The following is a 21,509-nucleotide window of genomic DNA, read 5'->3' as shown; positions in this document are numbered from 1 at the left end:
AGACACCAAAGCTTAGACCACCATTGTTGTGAACAAGAGTTACTCGAACTTCCCACTATTCTTCTGACTCCTAATTTTCTGGCTACCCAATATCCTGATTTTATGGAATAGATGCCCCGCGAATGATGAAACCAAGCGAACAGATCTGGACATGCAGGACCCCCAATAGATAAATGCTGAATAATTGAAGCTTCCTCTAAATTAAACACAGATCGTAGTAATGGGATATTCCATGCTTCAGTTGCTGTAAACAACCAATCCACTCTAGTGTCTTCAGGCAGGGACCGTGGAGAAAGAACATGCAAAGAGCCCTTTCTTGGAATCCAAGGATCCTTATACACCCGAATGGAGGCACCATTCCCCACACGCCAGATACCATCCAATTCTAAAACCTCTTTCCCCAGACCAAACTCCTCCAGAGATGAGAACGATTCCTCCCTAACTTTGCTGTCCAGAAAGAGCCATCTGGAAAATACTTTCCTTTTAAGACACGGCATGCTAAAGATGTTGGATCACGAATGGAACTTGAATGGAAGGTTGGTTGCCTTTTATTTTTATTTTATTTTTATTTTTATTTTTGTTTTAATTAAAATAAGAAAAACAAACAAGGATATGTATTGCTTTTACAATATATACGAAGTAATATACTTTTACTAAATATTGTTAATTCAAATTTTGATGGTTTCTCACTTCATCCATAGTTTACTTATGTTTTAATAACATTTGGAGGCTAATTTTAACTAGTTAATAAGTTTAGGAAGGTTCTATGCATTTGATCCAAAAATGAATTATAACAAATTTATTTTCATTATTTTTAATTGAATCATAAACTATTTTCAAAAAAAAAAAAAAATTGAACCATAAACCAAAATCAATATGTATCTCTTTTAGTGTTTTGCTAACCATATTAAATTAATTATGCTGTCTAATCCTATTACTGTTTTAAAACTAAATTAGATGAATTAATCGATTTTCTCAATTATATGTGTGTATATATATATATATATATTTGTAAGAATGAGAAAGTTACCATTTATTTAATACCAGGCCGTTTGTTAACCAATTTTTCAATTTTAAATAGGAGTAGGAATTTTTGGCCTTTTCCGTGAAAAATTTTGTTAAATTTTCAAAAATAAAAATAAAAAAAGTCGCTAAAATTTGTTAAAAGCCAAATATTCAAAAACATCTTCAGCTCGGTCAGACCGTTGTCAAACGTTGACTTCAAACACAGGGCACCGCCACAACTCTCCAAAAACCTATGCATACAAAATACATATAAATACAAACACTTTCTCTTCTTCATCTTTCCCACCCTTTCTTCTTCTTCTTCTTCTCCGGCCATGCGCGGAAACCACCCTTCTAGATTCCGTCCTACCGCCGGCGGCGGCGGCGGCCGGAGGCAGCAGCAGCAGCGGCGGCCTTTTCAAGCTTCAAACCCAAACAACATGCCGCAGAGGTTTCAAGCTCCAAACCCTACTAACAATATGCCGCAGAGGTTTCAAGCTCCGAGCCCTAACAATATGCCGCCGTTTCAACCTGCAAACCCTAACGTTGTTTATACTCAACCACAACAGCAGTATCAGAACCAAAATGGTGGATTTCCACTCCAGCAGTTTCCGAGTCCGGGGTTTCATCAGCCTCAGCCTTCTCAGAACTTGAGGGAACTGATTGAGATGGTCGATCGTGCCGTTGTGAAGGCTCGGCGAGACCTTCTGGCCGCCGGAGAAAGCGTAACGGCGTGGAAGGTTTCTCAGTCGGCGCTTCTGATGCTTCAGATTGATAACTGGGGCTCTTTGGGGTTTCAAATGCAGCAAGTGCCGTCTCTTCGCAGCTTAATACACATTGAAGCTAAGGTAAATGTTACAGCTTCTCAATTGTATTTTCGTTTTTTTTTTATTGTTTTTCCATTCCCTTGGTTGGTTAGTGGGAAAGTGTGTGGAAAACATTTGGTGATGGAAGTAAAAAGGGTATTGAACTCTGGAGGCATATAATTAGTTGGATATTGTTGCATTGTAAAAAAAATCGTATGTTCACTGGATCATGATTGGCTAAGAACTATAGGTCGGGATTAGAAAGGAATTTGTAGTGAGTTTCCATCTGATTTTATTTTATTTATTGGTGTTCAGATAAATGCATTTATCAATTGCTTTGTTGCGGTCCGTAGAATTACGTCATTGTACGATTTGGAAGTGGCAATATGCGACAATGAGGCCATTGGGCAGTTTGAAGAGCTGGAATTGGGTCCTTTTTTGAGACACCCGCTAGTTCAGCATTATTTCTCAGTTAATTTAGATACAACTGAAGTATTTAAGATAACTAGTGAAGAAATAATAGCTTTGCTTAATCGATTCATGTACTCTAGTAAAAATAAAGATATTAAAGTTGATGAATTTTTGGATTTCATCTGTAAGAAGCGATCAGTTTCAGGCAAGGAAAAGCTTGGTATACGAATTCAAAGCTTGGGGTATGTATTCTCCTACTACTTTGATGTTTTGGTATTTTGTACAAAAGGACATTGCATTTTGTTGATGACTGGACATTAGGTTTAGAATTTTATGAATTATGAACCTTATTTGCTCTTCTAATGGTGTGGTGAACTTTGATCCAAAAATGACTAGTTAATAAGCATTTCTTTGTTGAGGTTTTTAATTTGATTAGAATAGCACTTTTATACTCTTATTCTTTCCTGAAAGATATGCACATAATGGAGCATTGACTATTTGTTGAATTTGTGTTTTAATATTTTTAATTTATTGTCAAATCCATTTTTGAATTTTGGGTGTCAGATCTCTATTCTTTTTGTGTTATTATTTGTTATCATATTTCAACTATATCTCAATGTAATGTATGTTCCATCCCTAGTGCTTCTAGGTAATTCTGTTTGATACTTTGTTTGGGTCTTCTAGTTTATCGGATTGTCTACAATGCTTGTGTGATGTAGGAGAAATTCTAGGATATTAACTTGGACTGTTTAATTTTTCTCCCAAGAATTTCTTTCTACTATTTTCCTTTAAGTCGATTCCAGAAACTTAGTTGTATTGTTCTTATTTGGTGTTTGGGGATGGATTGTATTTGCAATTGGTTTATTGATTGTTTGTTTTGTATTTTTCTCTCTTGTTTTTGCTTTTTTATTTTTCTCTCTTTGAAATTCCATCATGCATATTATATGTGTAGAAACTTATTTGGATGTTACTTTTCCTTATCTGTAGTGCACATAATCATTGTTTAAAGCATGCTCTCTGTATCAAGTTGATTTTTTCTATATTTTGTAAATGTTTGGCTGCATTACCTGTTATTTTTTTAATCAATATATTTTGTGGAGCTGCATCTTTGTTTTGAACTTCCCTTAGGGTCACACATACTTTTTCTGAAAATGTTGTGGTAATAGGATGCATATTTCTGCAATCTCAAAGGCCAGGAATTCAGAGAGTGCTGTTCTAAAGAAACATCAAGGTACATCTGAACCAAAATTTGACAAGAAATGCAGAAAGCGCCCTCTTTCTCCCTCACAGAAAAAGTTACTAGATGAACGTTTCAATGCCATTTCAGAGCGTGTTGAAAACTTCTCACACGTGAACAAGAACTTTTGTGGCAAGCACATAAAATTTGATTCAACAAGCTCAGAGGATGAACAAACTGATGATTGTAAGTATGATGATGATAATGACTCTGTTAGTGGAGGTCATATGGATTTCTCATCACAATCCATTAAGAGTTCTGAACAAATAAGTAGTTGTCCTTACCCGTCTGCAACCGAAGAGATGAAACGGCTTGGATTGAAAGGTGAAAGCTGTAGTGGCCTTTCTCCAGCTAGTGCTATCCAAAGGAACTATCAGGATGGTGTACCAGCTAAAAAGCAAAGAAAATATGACAATCCAAACGTCATAGAGAAAAGTGTTCTTCCTTCTGAGAATAGTCCTAAAACCAAGAAGTTTAACCATATGGCAGATTTTTCAATGGCCAATGATTCTTTGGGGAGCTTCATATCAACCTGGAAGGAAGTGTGTATAGGACATACAGTTACCGAGGTATGCTCATGATCTTATCAGTTTGCACAAGTTCTGATTATAAGAACGCCTTGTATGATCACAAAATTATTAGAGTACCCATGCATGTTTTACAAAGCACTTGGTGTTCTTAGAGCATGGGTTGGTGTAGATTTAATTGCATAATACCATGAGGAGCATTATGCCTCCTTTATTCACCTGCTTGTCTCTAATTTTCTTCAGTACCCTAAGAAAGGTGGATATCCTTCCTCTTTTCTTTTTTGGCCCCATTATATCATATTTTATATCCAATTTCTTATTTTGACATGTATTTATTGTTGATGAGTACATGCGATGTATGAAGAAAAAAGAAAAATGTAAATTAAAAGAATAGGGATAAGAATGTTAAGATATTGAGTACATACATCTTGTGTGGACCAACATATTTTATCCAATAAAACAGTGGCTTTTATGCTTGTTTTAAAAATTGTTTGTTGATATATATTAGATTCTGTCATATCTTGATTCATATTTTTCTTGTCTTGTTTATTGGCTTTATTGTGGCTTTTTGGTTTATCATTATTATTATTTTTAAATGTAGGTTTTTTGTATGATTGTTATAACAAATATTGGTTTTGGGTTACTTTCTCCTGATACTTGTAGGTGTTTGAGAAGATGCTTCATTTTATCATACAAAATCAGCTGGGGAGGAAATTTAGGATAACAAATGCACTGCGGAAGAAAATAAAATTCATATTTTCATCTTATCCATTCATTGGGTTGCTGAATGTTGCTGTAAGTAGACAAGTCAATTTCCTGTTTATCTGTAGGCTTATTGCATTAGTATAATATATTATTTGGTTTGGTTATTATTATTTCTTTTCCAGTATCTTATTTACGCATACTGTATGGCAAAGGTCAGAGTTAATATGTCGTTCTGTTGGTTGGCATATGGCAAGTCATTTTAAAAATTCAAGCAAATGACATTTCTGAAAAGTGGAAAACAGTTTCTGGATAAGAAATCAATAAATAATTATATCAGTTCTATAATTTATATTGTAATTTATAGATGTCTATCTAACAGAGGATAGATGGAATCCACAGTTCAAGTTTGGTCTCGATTTATATCAATTAATCATGGTCAACCTCCATTTTCCTGTACCTTGGTCCATTAATGATGTCTGCCATTTAATGCTACCGTTGGTACTGGCAAATGTATCAATTTAGATCTATCATAGAATGACCTTTGATATGGTTATATAATCTTAATGTTGCTCAGTCTTCCCTTGGTTTCTCTTATTAATATTATCATCATCATCATTATCATTATTGTTATTATTATTATCACCGTTATTATTAGTATTATTGTCTTGGTTAGATATACAAATTTATGGAAATTAATGCTGGAAAGTACCTAAAGGAATAAATATGTGTCATATTTTTTGTTTTTTAGGAATTTAGAATTCTTATTTTAGCCCCATATACTGATTTTAATAACTAATAGTTCTGTTCGATTTGATCTTGGAGAATGAACAAGACCGTAGTGTAAACATATTTTCACATAGAATTTAATTAATGATATATAAAATATTTCTTTTAACAATCTTGAACATATTTTCATGTAGAATTTAACTAATGATATAGAAAATATTTCTTTTAACCAGAAAACAGTTCTTTTTCATCAAGTATTTGGAACCACGGAGGGTGTTTTGCTTTGTGATTTTGATATATTTGCAGTGTACTTAGGTTGTAGCCCTTTGGTATTTAAATCAGAGAAAAAAAAAGAAAAGAAAGAGAAGTTAGCAAATCTTCTTTTCATTTGAGTTTCTTTGTGTTTGATTGTATACTTAAATTATATGTTTCTATATGTATATTGAGTAAGTGGCACATGCCTTAACCATTTTGATGGAAATATATGATATCAATAGTTGTGAACTTGCTTCATCAATGTTTCAGGTTTCATCTATCAAAAGGGGAATGTGGGATAGCATTTATGATACTTTCCAAACAATCAGTCAAAATAATTTAACTAAAACATTTGATGGGGATCCCGAGTCTGAACGTATAACTGTTGAACCAAGTTTGAAGAACACAGTAGAAATTGCTGAACACTTAGATGAGCATCCACACAGTGAGTAATATTTTCTTCCACAAGTTTGACTTTGCTGAAAATTAGTTTATTGCTGTGCATTTTTGTCATCATCATTTCTATTTGACAAAAAAACATAATAATAATAATAATAATAAATAAATAAAAGAAGAAGAAGAAGAAGAAAAATCTGAGGCAGAAAAGTTACAACAATCTACTACATAGCACAAAATGCCATTACTCACTGCAACAACTAATGATTTATAGTCACCATTTTTACTGTGAAGAATAAACCAGTGAGGATAATACGGTGCCAATAATTTAAATTAACTTTTGTCATCATAATTTTTTATGTTTTTATTTATTTATTTATTTATTTATTTTGTTTTTAAAGTTTTGGTCTTTAGTTTTTGAAGTATGATCGTGAATACATGCAATAAGAAAAAATGTTTTGCCATTGAATTCCACAGGTGTTTCAGTGGAAGATATTATCAGTAAAATAGCAACATATCCTGAACTTGATCATGACATCCAAAACAACAAGAAATCTCGTATGGAGAAATTATTTATCCTCTTCAGGAACCTTTACAACTGTGAGCATTGGCTGATGGAACAATTTTCTGTCAAGGAGTTTAGATCCCTTGGTTATGGGAATTTTCCACTATTTTTAGAAAAATATCTCTCTCTGCTACCACGAGGGTTGTGGAACTTCTTAATTGGTGACATAGGTGAGAAACCTCCCTTGGAGGTTTGCATGATGAATCACCAGTTGGTTGTATTAGTATCACAAGCTTCAAATAATTTATGGGAGAATGGAAAAATTACCAAGCAGAATATATCTTTGCTGCTTATGAGACAGTTCCCATTCATTAGTTTCGAAGTTACTGAAAATGGTTCTCTGGAAGACTTTTCAAGTATTGTGTTGAAGAATAAAAATAACGTAATTTCTAAATCTGTTGTATTTTCTGTAACATTACATGGAACAAGTGATGCTGTGGATTCGTTAGCCCAATATGAGAATGACTTAGTTGAGAGCGCTTCGGTGGGACTTCATGGTGGCCAGATAGCAAGAATCCCTGTAGCTTCTACGTCTAAGGATGCAGTTAAAGTCTTACTGAAGGCTCCAATGTTGTCAGATTTAAACTTATGGTCACATTGGGACCTTTTGTTTGCTCCCTCTCTTGGTCCTCTTGTACCTTGGTTATTAAATGAAGTCACGACAGATGCACTTTTATGTTTGGTGACCAGAGATGGGAAGGTGATTCGAATAGATCATTCAGCTACTGTAGAATCATTCTTGGAAGCTGCAATTAAAGGATGCCCTTTCCAAACTGCGGTGCAGTTGTTATCTCTGTTCTCTGTGGTCGGGGGAGAAAAGCATGTTCCTGAATCCCTTTTGAAATGCCATGCACAATATGCATTTAAAGTGATCTTGAAAAATTCTCTCGATGGTATTGATTTAAATGACAGTGCAAATCCTGTGCTTCATGGAAAAATGTCTTGCACGGAGGAAATATCTAAAGTTGGCATTGGTAATTTTGGAAGCGATTTAGACAACAACTTGAGCAAAACGGATATTGCAGTAGCTTCTATATCAAGGTTTGTCCTTGACAGTCTTAAATATCTACCTGCAGAATTCTGTGGATTTGCTGCTGATATATTTCTTTTTGGGATGCGATCCATCATAAAAGATGCTGCTTCGGCCATTTTATGTGAATGCAGCAAAACAGAACGTCTGATGCTTCATGAAATAGGATTATCTCATGGGGTAATGGAATGGATTGATGATTACCATGCATTTTGTTCGAATGATGCTACTGATATGGTCATGCCTACAGGTTCATGCTTGACAGCAGCTAGATCTGAAATACAGTTAGACTCAAGATGTAACCAAGATACATCAGATAAGTCTTTCACATCTGAATCAGGGATAGGTGGATCTGTTGGGGATGATGGACACAATGGACAATGTACCAAGGTTAGTTCTGTGATCAGTGGTGCAGATGCTAGAATTGGTAGGGACACGAAACATCTTTCTGAAATTGGTGAGCGTGAAGATGCAGCCCTTGTCATTGAGTCTATCAGGAGAGATGAATTTGGTCTGGATCCAAGCCTTCCGGAGGCTGAGAGTAGCATGGTAAGGAAACAGCATGCTCGCTTAGGGAGAGCATTGCACTGCCTTTCACAGGAATTATATTCTCAGGATTCACATTTTCTTCTTGAGTTGGTAAGGGCACTTAATCTTTCTTACTCTTAAGTTTTCACGGGATTGTTCATTTGTCCATTGCTACTGTTTCGCTTTTTCATTTATCTCATATTATGCTTGGTGGTACCTCATATTTTTGTCATGTAACTTTTGCTTACAATATGAACTTTTTAATGTGCTAAGTATGTTTGGCCTTGGCTTGATGTTGGATAGTTGGAACCACTTTCTATTGGAACCACTTTCTAGTACCTCAAGCTCTTTTGAGATTTATGGTAACCTAGCATGTTGTCAGAACTCATATTGTGTGTGTAGTCTTGTGTTTGAACCTTAATAATCCAATGTTTAGATAATTTACTGTCCTGCATGTACAAGATTTATATCTATTTCTAGTAATTTTAGGCCAGTAATAATACCTTATATATTTTGCAATTATGTTTTTTTTCCACCCTAACAAAGTCTATACAATTATTATATGATTGATACTGTGATCCAGTTTGACTTTAGAGAAGAGTACTTTATGAGTTTGTGATGTTTCAAAGCTGTTTTGCTCTTTATTTCTTCAGGTCCAGAATGCTGATGATAATGTCTACCCAGAATATGTGGAGCCAACTCTAACATTCATACTTCAAGATTCAAGTATCATTGTTTTAAATAATGAGCGAGGTTTCTCTGCCCACAATATTAGGGCGCTGTGCGATGTTGGGAATTCAACAAAAAAGGGATCTAATGCTGGATATATAGGCCAGAAGGGTATTGGGTTTAAATCAGTATTTCGGGTATGTTGAAAAAAATACTGATACTTTTATCATTCTCTATTTCCCCATCTTTCTCACTTTCTCTTACATGCTCTGAATACTCAGTATAATTGTGCAAAGATGCTCTGGTTGCTTAAGAGTTTGTGGCTCAAAGTGACAATATCATATAGCATATGAAATATACCATATAGGCCTTACTGGAATTGATTTTTACTTTTCTATTGATCCAAGCTGCCATTATTCTTATGCAATTAGTTGTCTTTGTTTAAGATGTTATAGAAATTTTTTCTTAAAGGAGGTGTTCCTTTCTCCATTGATTTACATAACTCCTCCATCTCTTATTTTCTTAACTTATCGTCATTACCATTCTTAAGCAAAGAACATGGAAGGAGGGAAAAAAAAAAAAAAAAAAAAAAAAAAAAGGAGTTGGAACTATGTTTGTGTGAAATATTTGGGCTCTAGCAATCGCCAATCAATTTATTGACTTCTTGTGGTATGATGTATGAAAAATACTCTGTTTACCTAGTTAAACGAGATCATATTTAACCTGATACTAGTGAAACTGTTATCAGGCGAAGATTTTGAGTAATTGAACATGGTTATAAATCTTATCTTCAAGACCAGTAAAATTTGTAGAATAAAGTTAAGTTTTTTGGAGCAAGACGATTTACTATTAGTGGATAATATTATAGATATTATTGGTGTCATTTAATAACTCAAATGGTTGCGTAAAAAAAAGAAAATTATTTTGGAGATTATTTGCATGTTGGGGATGTTTCATTTCATTAACAAAAAGAAACTTTGTTTATAACCTTGTGGAAAAATGACAGATTCCATTATATAGATTAAAAAGGCTTGTGCTTCATGCTTTGAGCTAACGAATTCAGTTTGCCTTATAGATGTGAATTGTCTTGCCTATAATATTTTAATTGTAAATTCTCATTGATATGTGCTGGTCTTTCTGCAGGTGACAGATGCTCCAGAGATTCATTCCAACGGGTTTCATGTTAAGTTTGATATAACTGAGGGTCAGATTGGTTTCATTTTGCCAACAATTATACCTTCTTGTGATATTGGCTTGTTTAGTAGGCTTGCATATAGTGGTGATGATCAATTGGAATGTAATAGCTGGAACACTTGCATTGTGCTTCCTTTTAGATCTAGACTAAAAGAAGGAACTGCCATGAAAAACATAATTTCCATGTTTTCGGATCTTCATCCATCTTTGTTACTCTTTCTTCACCGCCTCCAGTGTATCAAGTTTAGAAACTTGCCTGAAGATTCATTCACTGTCATGAGAAAAGAAATTGTGGGAGATGGTATTGTTAAAGTCTCACATGGGAATGATAAAATGACATGGTTTGTTGTTTCTCAGAAGTTACAGGCAGATTTTATTCGCCGTGATGTACAAATGACAGAAATCTCGATTGCATTTACCCTGCTGGAATTAGAAAATGGTGGTTATAGTCCACACTTGGTTCAGCAGCCTGTTTTTGCTTTTCTTCCTCTAAGAACTTATGGCCTGAAATTTATCCTTCAGGGTGATTTCGTTCTTCCTTCATCAAGAGAGGAAGTGGATGGAGATAGCCCATGGAACCAGTGGTTATTGTCAGAATTTCCAGGTTTGTTTGTCAAGGCAGAGAGATCTTTTTGTGCTCTTCCATATTTTAGAGAAAATCCAGGAAGAGCTGTTGCAGCTTACATGAGCTTTGTTCCACTTGTTGGGGAAGCGCATGGCTTTTTTTCTGTTCTTCCACGATTGATTATTTCTAAGTTACGCGTGTCTAACTGTTTACTTTGGGAGGGATACCACAATGAATGGGTTCCTCCTTGCAAGGTTGTCAGAGGTTGGAATGAGCAAGCCCGCTATCTTCTTCCTGATGGATTACTTCGTGAGCACCTAGGCCTTGGATTCTTGGATAAGAATATAGTTTTGTCTGATGCACTTGCAATGGCACTGGGTATTGAGGAATATGGACCCAAAATTCTACTTCGAGTTATGTCTTCCTTATGTCACACAGAAAATGGCCTCAAATCAATGGGCCTTGGCTGGTTGTCCTCTTGTCTAATTGCACTTTATTCAATGTTGGTAGATTCCTCTGACAGAGCTTCATTAGGTCCTGGAGTTGAACTAGAATTTATAAATGACCTTCGAAGAATTCCCTGTATTCCTCTCTCAGATGGTAGATATGGCACAGTAAATGAAGGTACAATTTGGTTACATTTTGATGCCTTATCCACTGGTTTTGAAGGTGACCATGGACTTGAATCTTTCCCAAATTTATATGCTAAACTTCGGATTGTAAGTCCTGCCCTCCTAACTGCATCATCTCCTGATGGTTCACATGTTGATTTGACTATGGTTGATAAACTAAACAGAATGCTTTATAAAGTTGGCATTGAGCGTTTGTCTGCGCATGAAATCATCAAGGTGCATATACTGCCAGCGATATCTGCTGAGAGAATTGAAGATGGGGATGAGAATTTGATGATAGAATATGTTTGTTTTGTGATGTACCACCTACAGTCAAACTGCTCTGATTGTCATGTTGAAAGGGAGTCAATAATCTCAGAATTGCGAAATAAAGCTTACATTTTAACAAATAACGGCTTTAAGCGACCGGCTGAAGTTTCAATTCATTTCAGTAAAGAATTTGGAAATCCTATAAACATAGAAAAGTTGACTGGTTTTCTGGATATTAATTGGAATGAGGTCAGCATCTCTTATTTGAAGCATCCAATCAATAAGTCGCTTCAATATGGACTGACAAACTGGAGGGAATTTTTTGAAGGAATTGGCATCGCTGATTTTGTAAAAGTAGCACAAGTTGAGAAGAACATTGCTGATGTTCTCACTTTATTTAAGAATTTGATGACAGAGGGAGACTTGATTTCCCCTGGATCAATTGCCAAAGATTGGGAATCTTCTGAGTTGGTTGACTTGATGTCCATAGTGAGCAGGGAGGGTAACAATAAATGTTGTGCATATCTCTTAGAGGTTCTTGACACGTTGTGGGATTCTTCCTTTAGTGACAAAGCAACAGGTTACTGCACTTCTAAATCTGCTGGGGTTAGCAAGTCGTTCAAGTCATCATTTATGAGCAGCATCAGTGATGTAAAGTGGGTATTATCAAGCATGGACAGTGAGCTTCACTATCCTAAAGATCTATATCATGATTGTGATGCAGTTCGATCAATACTTGGTTCATCTGCGCCATATGCTGTCCCAAAGGTTAGCTGCATGCCTATATGTGAATTTACTTATCCAATGTAGTTTTTTGGTAGTTTAATTTATACTTTAAATCCCAACACATTTTACTGGTCTGAGATTTCTTAGAATAAGACTTTGGCAATTTCTTTCTTTATTGTGATTTTCATATGTTTTTCTTTATTTATAGATTGTTCTATTCATTATTCTGTTGACATAGGTGCTAAGTTGGTGTTTGTATATTGATGATTTCCAAATCCTCCTCCTGTTTACTGCCTGTTAATTATAATTAGTATGAGGTGTGTGTAAAAGTTTAACCCAATTACAATTAGTTTTCATAATGTCAATATGTCTAAGAGATGGACAACTCTTCCTTGTGAGTACATATAACAAATTCTTCAGTCACATGACCGTGCATATGTTAGAGAGAGAAGAGAGGCAAGGGGGAAGTGGAGGAGAGAAATGTTGGATTGACATTGACCGTGTTAGTAAAAGTTTATTTTGATGGTTGCAGTACCTGCATTGGGTGAATGATGCTTTGCAATTTCGGAAATTGATAAGATGTACATCATTTTTTTTGTTTCTAACAATTAACAATACATATTATGTGTATCATATAGTGTATTGCATGATAATAACAACTATGACAACAAAGCTTAAACGACAAAATATGATTGGTTAGCTCTTAAATTTTGGGAAGAACTACAATTGCATTTTTCACATGTATGAAATTATTGCCTTTATTCATAAAATTTTTATAATCACCTTGCTCCTGTATTTGTTTTCCCTTGGAACAGGTAAGAAGTGAAAAGTTAGTAAGTGATATTGGGTTTAAGACTAAAGTTACACTTGAAGATGTTCTTGAAATTATAAAACTATGGAGAAGATGTGAGACCCCATTCAAAGCCAGGTATACATTTATGAACCCTACTTTTTGAAGTCTTTCATGACATCTACATTTTCAATTGATAGATATGTGTTTTCTTGTGCCATGAGGATTAGGTTTTGTAGAATATATTGTCACCATTCTTTTTTGTGGTATTAACATTGACCAGTTGGTCTTGCTTAACTTATGGGATAGAACAAATGTCCCCAGTAGTATGGATGCTTTTATTAACTGTGTCTGCTTGATTTTTCATGTTGCTACTCAGTTAAATGACATTCTAAGTTTTTTTTTTCATCCCAGCATAATGCAAATGTCTAAACTATACGCATTTATTTGGAATGAAATGACCACTTTGAAGAAGGATCTGGCAGAAGAGTTTTGTTCTGGACCTTTCATATTTATTCCATTTTTTTCTGGCTCAAAGCATGGGGATGTGGTGTCTGGTATGTTTCTGTCTCCTAATGAAGTGCATTGGAAGGATTCAACTGGTGCTATGGACCAAATGAAGAATATCAATTGTCAGCACCTCTCAGCAGATTTATCTCGCCCCTTGAACAAGACATTGTACAGCTTTTATCCAAACCTTCATGACTTCTTTGTTGTTGGCTGTGGCGTACATGAGTCCCCTCCTCTGCGTAGTTACCTTCAGATTCTGCAGCAGTTATCCAGTGTCAAGTTGCCTTCACAGGCAGCTACTTCTGTAAGTTATAAAGTTAGGTTGAATGCTACCTACACTAATTGCAGGTTGTTCTATGACTAAGTGTTCCTTCCATGTCTCAGGTTTTTAAAGTTTTCCTGCAGTGGACTGAAGGTCTGAAATCAGGATTGAGTCCAGAGGATGTTGTTTACTTGAAAGAATCTCTTAAACAGATCGAGTGTACAGTGCTTCCTACTGTACAAGATAAATGGGTTTCTGTGCACCCTTCCTTTGGTCTTGTGTGCTGGTGTGATGATAGGAAGTTAAAAAAGAAATTTAAGCATGTTGACGGCATTGATTTTGTATACTTTGGTGAACTGAGCAAGGATGATAAAGAGACAGTTAAAACTAAAGTGTCTGTCCTCATGAAAACTTTAGGAATACCTGCACTTTCAGAGGTAAGATATTTCTGTCTTTTTCGCTCCCTCCATCTCTCTCCTTTCAAATCAGGATATTGTAGTACTGAGCTGTAGAATACTTTGCACTTTTTCAATCGGTGCATGGCATTAGTTCGTGTTTGTTGTCCGTAAGAGCATTTGATTTTTTTGTATCCACACAGTCACACTTAGCTCCATTGTTAGACTAGAGCTGTGGGATTGGGATTGTTGGGATATTGGTTGGACCTTGGGGGAATGTGCTGATGTGGTTGTAGTTTGCATATTGACAAGGGAAGGTTACAACGGGAACTAAGGGAGTTGATTGGAAGCCTGTGAGAGGGTGAGGGAGCCTTGGAGGATTTGGAGGGCTGCAGTAAGCCATCTGGAAGGTAGGACAGGTGTCTGGTAGTTGGGGAGGCAGTGACAAATGGATGATGAAGTAGAAGGCTTAGAGAGTTGGTGTTTTCTTCTTTCGAAATTTTGGAAGGGGGTGGAGGAGGGGGAAGGGGTGGTATTGTTGAAGTGTCACATGGTCCCAACCCTTTGCATGGGCCTGCTTAGCCTCAGTGGGGCAAGTTTAAGTGTGTTGGTTTGTTAAAATTCTAGCCAAGATGTCTTTGAACTAACTGGATTAAAATAGTTCACCATGTCAAACAAGCCCTATCACCATGCATTGTTATGTTAGATGATGTTACAATATAATCTATTATTGTGATATAATGTAGATGTTGTCTCCAGTGAACAGAATAAGTTTTCCTTTCATGTTTTGAGTCTTGTGCGTTAATGTGCAGGTTGTAAGTCGTGAAGCAATATACTATGGTCTAGCAGACTCCAACTTGAAAGCTTCACTTGTGAATTGGGCTCTTCCTTATGCTCAGCGCTACTTGTATAGCATACATCCTGATAAATACTCTCAACTCAAGCAGTGTGGATTCAGTGCTCCAAATACTCTACAAGTAGTTGCTGTTGAGAAGCTGTTCTACAGGGATGTTATAAAGAGTTGTGGTGGTGCATCTGATAAGCGAATTGAATCTACCTGTCTTTTGCAGGTATGTTGTTTCATCCTCCATAACATGTATGTCAGCAGTTGTAGTTATGGTAAACCTTAAACTGATGTGCTGCAAAAATGTAGAAACCAGATGAAATATAGTTGCACTTTTTCCATATAATGATGAACCATTCCATATAATAATGAACTACAAAGTATTATGGGTAGTCAGGGTTTAGATCAATGTTAAAAGGTTTGGATAACAGGGAAAACTTTTTTACAGCAGATTACTATATGGATGCTGTTTCTGGGATTTTTGTTTTGTTTAGTGCAAAATGCAAGTGTAACGAATAGATAACATCTCATTTCTAAACTAATGTTTTTTGTCAATTGCTCCAATTTCAAAGATTCCTTATATGGTTCTTGCCGTTAGGCATGTAAATTGTTCTTTAGGGTTCTTATTCAAATGTTATGTTTATCCTTTATAACAGGGTAATATTTTGTATACAACCGAAGAATCAGATGCTCATACCTTATTCATGGAGCTTTCTCGTATGTTTTTTGATGGTGTTCCTGAATTACACTTGGCAAATTTCCTCCACATGATCACAACCATGGCAGAATCAGGTTCCACAGAGGATCAAACAGAGATTTTTATCTTGAAGACTCAAAAGATACCAAAGCTTCCTGATGAAGAATCCATTTGGTCCCTTAAATCTGTGTCTTCGATACCAGAGACTGATGAATTGCTCCAGACGAATGTTGTGTTGACAAATGCAAATGAGCAAAGTACATCTAAATCCAAAAGGAGAGCCGGAATTCACTCAAGCTGGCCTCCTGCGGATTGGAAAACTGCACCAGGTTTTGCTTATGCTCGTGCAAATGGTTTTAGGACAAATGCTTCTGTTGCAACCCCTAGTGGCAGCTCACTGAAGAAAGATGAGGATGATTGTCAAGGCATTTTCCGTAATGATAGCATCACTCCAACCTCAATTGATAATGACTGGACTTTTGAAGATGATTCACCTACAACATCGACTGCTTTGATTTTGTCGGACTCCAATAATTTAGAACACTGTGGCTATGTCTACAAGGAGGCTGATTTGCATAGTGAACTTGATCCCACTGATTCAAATCCCATCTCTGAGCATCCTGAATCTTGTTCATCTACTTTTAGCAAGAGAGATCTTTGTTTTGGTACACCCAATCCAGTGCAGGCAATGTTAACCGGGAGACTTGGTGAGCATCTTGCTTTTAAATATTTCACTGGGAAATTGAGCAATTCCTATGTAAATTGGGTTAACAAAGAAAACGAGACGGGTCTACCTTATGACATAATTATAGAAGATCAGGAAAACCAGGAAAACGGCAAAGAGTTTATTGAAGTCAAATCAACCAAATCTCCAAGGAAAGACTGGTTCCTGATATCATCGAGGGAATGGCAATTTGCTATGGAGAAAGGCGACGCTTTCAGTATTGCTCATGTCGTTATATTGGGTAATAACACTGCAAGGGTCTCGGTGTTTAAGAATCCTGCAAATTTGTGTAGGTTAGGCAGGCTACAGTTGGTTGTTATGATGCCTAAGCAAGGAAATGAATTTTCCGTAGTCTCTTAAAACCACAAAATTTGGGATCTTTTCAAGATCAACTTGAAATCTTTCTAAGCTTTTAGGCCGAAAAGGTTTTTTGCAGTATTAGTCAATTCTTTCTGTTGGTATCAATGTATATATTATTGACATATTCTTGGCAGGGTGTTGAGCACAAAAGTCCGCCCTTAAATACAATGTGCACGCCCTATGTACATGTTTGTAAGGCTAGATAAAATTATACAAGATAAAAAATTTTGAAGTTTTGCCTTGTAAAACCTCTATCTCTAATTGTGATTACTTTTTGTAGCTTTTTATTTTTGACCTCTTGGAACAGGCTGAATTTAATTTGGTGTTGACTTTTTGGCTTGATAAATGGGATTTATCTTAATTCATTAATTTATTTTTAAAAAAAAATCTTTCAAATAAAAAAATATATATCATAATGAATAAATCTTAATATAGTTTTTCTATCATAACAAGTTTATTCGATTACATACGTGCATAGAATAATTTCTTCGGTTTGAAAAGTTTTTAACCTTTAGACCATTGAAATGTAAAATCTAATGGAATAAATGTATAATTTATAAAAATAATAATAAAAAAGATCTTAAAAAAAAAGAAAAAGATAAAGAGAGTTACCTTCTTTTGCTCTATTTTTAATATTCATGTATTTACATTAAAATAAAATAAAATAAAATAAAAAATAAAAAATAAAAATAAAAATAAAAAAAAGAAGAAGAAGAAGCAAAAAAGCATATATATTTATTTTATTCTTTTTTAGTGTATTAGAAATGCTCATGTAAACAACCGAGCCAATTAACAGGCCCCATTTTTATCAAGAGCAAAACAAAGAAAAGTAGTTCTATTTACACCACAATATAAACTTTATACACTCTCTTCCTCAAATTCCCAAGCTCTCCATCTTTTTCATCCTCCACGTTCCGTTTCTCTCTGTTTCTCCGAAACTCAAAAACAATGGCGTCGTGTCGAGCACTGTACCGACGCACGACCCAAATCGCCAAAACGTTGCGTTTTGCTTCCACGAGCAGTGGTTCGACAACGAAGCCCTCCCACCACAACCACCACCAGCAGAACCACAAATTCCTGGAACCCAACTCCTTCATCGGAAGCTGGGAGGCTCCTAGGGATCCCAACGAAGCCCAGTCTAGGCTCGCTCAGCTCCGCAGAAACTATGCCAAGCAGGTCAAGGAGTTGCGCAAGGAATATATCAGAGAGGTCGAGCTCATGCGCCTCGAAAAGCTTCGCAAGGATGAGGCTCGCAGAGAGGCCCTTAGGGTTCAGAACGAGGAGAGGAAGAAGCAGAAAGCTGAGGTCGCTAAAGCTCGAGCCCAGGAGCGCCAGGTCGCGGAGCAAGAGTTCCGTCAAACCCTCGTATGTGCTCTCTCTCTCTCTCTCTCTCTCTCTCTCTCTCTCTCTCTCTGTGTGTTTCCTGTGATTGTTTGGTTTCTGAGAAAGTGTGGGAAATGGGGGGGAAATTTTAGTGTTTTTCGTTCATTTGAATCGTTAGTAGGTGGATTTGACTGTTAAAGTTGCGACATTTAGCTTGTCTTCTATCTGATGCTGTTTGGTTAATTAACTGGTAGTCGTGGAAAAATGAGGAAAGTAAAGAAGAATTTTGGGTTTGCGAATTTTCTTGCAGTTTTTTCTGTTTGGTTGCTGAGTGGGGAGAGAAGTAATGAAAGAACGTAATAATGAATATTTTGATACCAAAAGTCTGTTTTAGGTCTTATGTTGCAATTTTAGAGAAGATACTTCTAATTTAATATTGATTTTCTTGATTTGATTCTTTGCTGGTGTTATGAATGCTTAGTTGAGGTGCTGCTATGTCTAGTAGCCTAGTTCTGTCCGCTTAAATTGGCTTCCAAGATATGGTACTTTTTCAAATCATTGATTAGTGCATTTGGACTATGTTTTTATGATTCGGGCAATGAAATTAAAGAAGCCTGATTGAGTTTGAGCCCTATGAAAACTTAATCTCTAGTCAACCAAGAATGATACAACTATGTCCCACGTCTCTTAGTTGAAAAAACAACAAAACATATATTTTTGGTCATCATTGTTTTATTCTTATGTTGGATTGTCCTTGGCATTATATTGGAGATGAGAAGATAAATGGATGGTGATTTCTTTTGGAGATGAGAAGATAAATGGATGGTGATTGCTTTTTGAAAAAACAATTGGTATAATGTATAGTATTTGACCATTATGTCTTTATGTGGTTATGCAACGATTTGGAAGAAAAAATAAGCTGGTACACTTTTAACATGTATCTTGTACTGCATCCAGGCATTTGATAATTCCTTGACGCTCTCATATGTTAACTGGTGATTTCATTTTATCAATCTATAAGTTGCTAGCCACCATGCTTTCATAAACCATAGGCTTCAGGAGAGTTCCTATCATTAAGCATTGGACCATTAAGGATGGTTAATCTATGTTGTATTTATAGTGTTATATCTCACTCTTCCATGAAGCAATATCCGAAATTGCTGTTGATACCTCTGCTAATTAGCACAAGAATCTTTTTGACCCGATTTGAGTGGATTAGTATAGAGTAATTTAAAAAAAATTACATGTGTACTTTCATTTTGTTTTTTCTTTTCCTTTTTACTTGTAAACACATGAAATGCTGAGGTGCTAGATGGTTTAACTTTTGGGTTGATTACTAAATTTTAAATTAATTTGTAATGTTTAACTTTTGGGTTGATTACTAAATTTTAAATTAATTTGTAATAATCTCTTATTACTATTTTTTTTTTTAATTTATTTTTTAAAACCAGAAGTTTAGACAATTTTTTCTCCATTCATACCTGGACTTTAGTTCAAGTAACCATGGTATTTTCCATGCTTATTTTACCTTCTGAAGTCCGTGAAAAAGAGTGCCCTCGGGGATGCGCTGTGCATTTATTAATGGGTTGTTTTGTTTTTTGGTATTTTCCTTAGTTAATGTTTGTTTATCTTTTGGTTTGTCTATCTCACTTATGGGTTATTACATCATTTGATAATACATGTATAAGGAAATTTGTTTTATATCTTTTGGTTGGTGGCATTCCTGATAAGACCAATTTTTTATTCTTATTATTATTATTATTCTTTTTTAGGAACTAGCAAGACCATTAGTATTGTTAATGCCTTGTAAGTCTTTTTTTTTTTTTTTTTTTTCCCCATCTGAAACACTCTCTTTCCAAATATAAGAAGTTGTCAAGAAAACTAAATTTACATTGTAAAAGGGATGTAGATATTTGTCTGGGTTAATTTTTATTCTAGTAGCCTATTACACAGGTATGTATGTTTACCATTAGCTCAAGTTTTTGGAAATAAAATAGCGGGTTCCATGGTATTGAGTTAAGAGCCTTGGTTATGTCTGGTTCTTGTGTTCAAATCATGGTCAACGTTATTTGCCTTTATCATGTTCCTTTACTTTTCAGTTCTACCAATGTAAGGTGGGTTACACATGAGCTTTATGTACAAGACTTCTTTTTTCAGCATATCTGTCTAGGATTATGGTTCCTTAACAACATGACGACCACACCATGTGTAGTACAAGTAGTTTATGTTGTGTGTTTGGACAAAAATTTTGTATTCGTTGCTACCAGCAAAAACTCAGGCTATACTTTGTTGCATAGCCTATGCCTTAAAACCTTTGAGCTGTAGGGTGGGCAGGTTCGGGACGCACCAAATATTTTTTAACCTCCGTTCTAATATATAGGAACATGTTTTATTTTTCCTATTTGTAGAATTAATACTGTTCGTATTGAGGGATGCAAGATCCAGACTTGGTTCTGCTATAGTATCTTGGGTTTAGATATTACGGCCTACCATATTTATCTGGGAATCTTTCCCCAAATTTTATGATAATATTTCAACATATACAGCTTCTTTATCAGTTGCACAAGTAAATACCTGATTCGTTTTCATTTATACCCAGAAATGAAAGCGGAGAAAATTCATTTCATGATTTTATACTAGATTGCATTCTTAAATTTGGCACATCCTAATGTTTTCTGATTTGTATCATGCAGTTGAAAGAGAGAGCAGAGAAGCTCGAAAATTGGAGGATGAAAGAAAATCGGAGAGAAGAGAAGAAGAAAGAGAAGAATGAGCTATTGCGCCGACAAAGTTCCTTATGGATAGATGAATCTGATTTGGAAAGTAGAGTACTACAAGCAACTGTCGATACAACATCCCTATGAGTCTTCCCTTAATTGCGCGAACCCCACCCCACCTCTCCCAAACAAAAAAAAAAAAGAGAGAAAAAAAGCAACGCACATAGCTACAAGTCTTGTAGTGCCCAAATTATTTTTTGTTAAAGCTTTTGAACAGGACCTTCATATCAAGTTGTATTTTTCTTTCCAAGATTTTGTGCTAAAACACTAGGATTTAATAATGTAGTTTGGATCACGTGCCGACTTTGCACTTTCCATTACATGCAACCTTGCTCGTTTGGCTGTCATTTATTCAGCATTTAAGGTAGTTTTTTTGACTATTAGATCTTATGAATTAATCTTTTGAAAATGAGCTTAGACCCATGACCACGTCATAATATGAAATGAATTTATGACTGACATGACCCTCATGGACCAGTGTTGAAGATATTGGTGAGTAGTAAAGCTAGAATGAATTTCTTCCTCGCACTATGGTATTTCTCTTTGCTCGTCTTTCATATCTGGAAACAAATCTACTTCCTTGGTGCATATCATATTAATT

General features: G+C 35.5%; 2 protein-coding genes across 3 annotated transcripts; both read left to right on the top strand.

Annotated features, from left to right (window-relative positions):
* Window positions 1-1,221: 1,221 nt before the first annotated feature.
* LOC107422438 (protein NO VEIN) lies at window positions 1,222-17,093 on the top strand. Of its 2 annotated transcripts, XM_016031887.4 has the most exons (14): window positions 1,222-1,853; window positions 2,127-2,464; window positions 3,389-3,453; window positions 3,550-4,028; window positions 4,650-4,781; window positions 5,943-6,117; window positions 6,546-8,302; window positions 8,845-9,057; window positions 10,004-12,268; window positions 13,042-13,154; window positions 13,431-13,830; window positions 13,911-14,225; window positions 14,996-15,253; window positions 15,684-17,093. In XM_016031887.4, exons 1-14 carry the CDS (start codon window positions 1,341-1,343, stop codon window positions 16,806-16,808), a joined length of 8,148 nt encoding a protein of 2,715 aa, XP_015887373.2. In that variant the 5' UTR covers window positions 1,222-1,340; the 3' UTR covers window positions 16,809-17,093. The 2 variants fall into 2 exon arrangements, with proteins under 2 accessions (XP_015887373.2, XP_015887372.2); XM_016031886.4 differs by having other exon boundaries at window positions 3,389-4,028.
* Window positions 17,094-17,649: 556 nt separating this feature from the next.
* LOC107422450 (uncharacterized) lies at window positions 17,650-21,228 on the top strand. Its single transcript, XM_016031904.4, has 2 exons — window positions 17,650-18,173; window positions 20,825-21,228. The coding sequence occupies exons 1-2, from the start codon at window positions 17,757-17,759 to the stop codon at window positions 20,993-20,995; spliced, it is 588 nt and encodes a 195-aa protein (XP_015887390.1). The 5' UTR covers window positions 17,650-17,756; the 3' UTR covers window positions 20,996-21,228.
* The last annotated feature ends 281 nt before the right edge of the window (window positions 21,229-21,509 follow it).

This window comes from Ziziphus jujuba, chromosome 3 (assembly GCF_031755915.1).
Source record: "Ziziphus jujuba cultivar Dongzao chromosome 3, ASM3175591v1".
Classification (NCBI taxonomy): domain Eukaryota; kingdom Viridiplantae; phylum Streptophyta; class Magnoliopsida; order Rosales; family Rhamnaceae; genus Ziziphus; species Ziziphus jujuba.
The sequence above is the reverse complement of the archived record's forward strand: the minus strand, read 5'-3'. Positions and strand labels throughout refer to the sequence as shown.

Excerpts from the sequence above, each read along its gene's own strand:
- LOC107422438 (XM_016031886.4), top strand. The coding sequence starts at position 1,341 with ATGCGCGGAAACCACCCTTCTAGATTCCGTCCTACCGCCGGCGGCGGC. Across the intron at positions 8,303-8,844 it reads CACATTTTCTTCTTGAGTTG|GTCCAGAATGCTGATGATAA; the intron begins GTAAGGGCACTT and ends TTATTTCTTCAG. Across the intron at positions 9,058-10,003 it reads GGTTTAAATCAGTATTTCGG|GTGACAGATGCTCCAGAGAT; the intron begins GTATGTTGAAAA and ends GTCTTTCTGCAG.
- LOC107422450 (XM_016031904.4), top strand. The coding sequence starts at position 17,757 with ATGGCGTCGTGTCGAGCACTGTACCGACGCACGACCCAAATCGCCAAA. Across the intron at positions 18,174-20,824 it reads AAGAGTTCCGTCAAACCCTC|TTGAAAGAGAGAGCAGAGAA; the intron begins GTATGTGCTCTC and ends TGTATCATGCAG.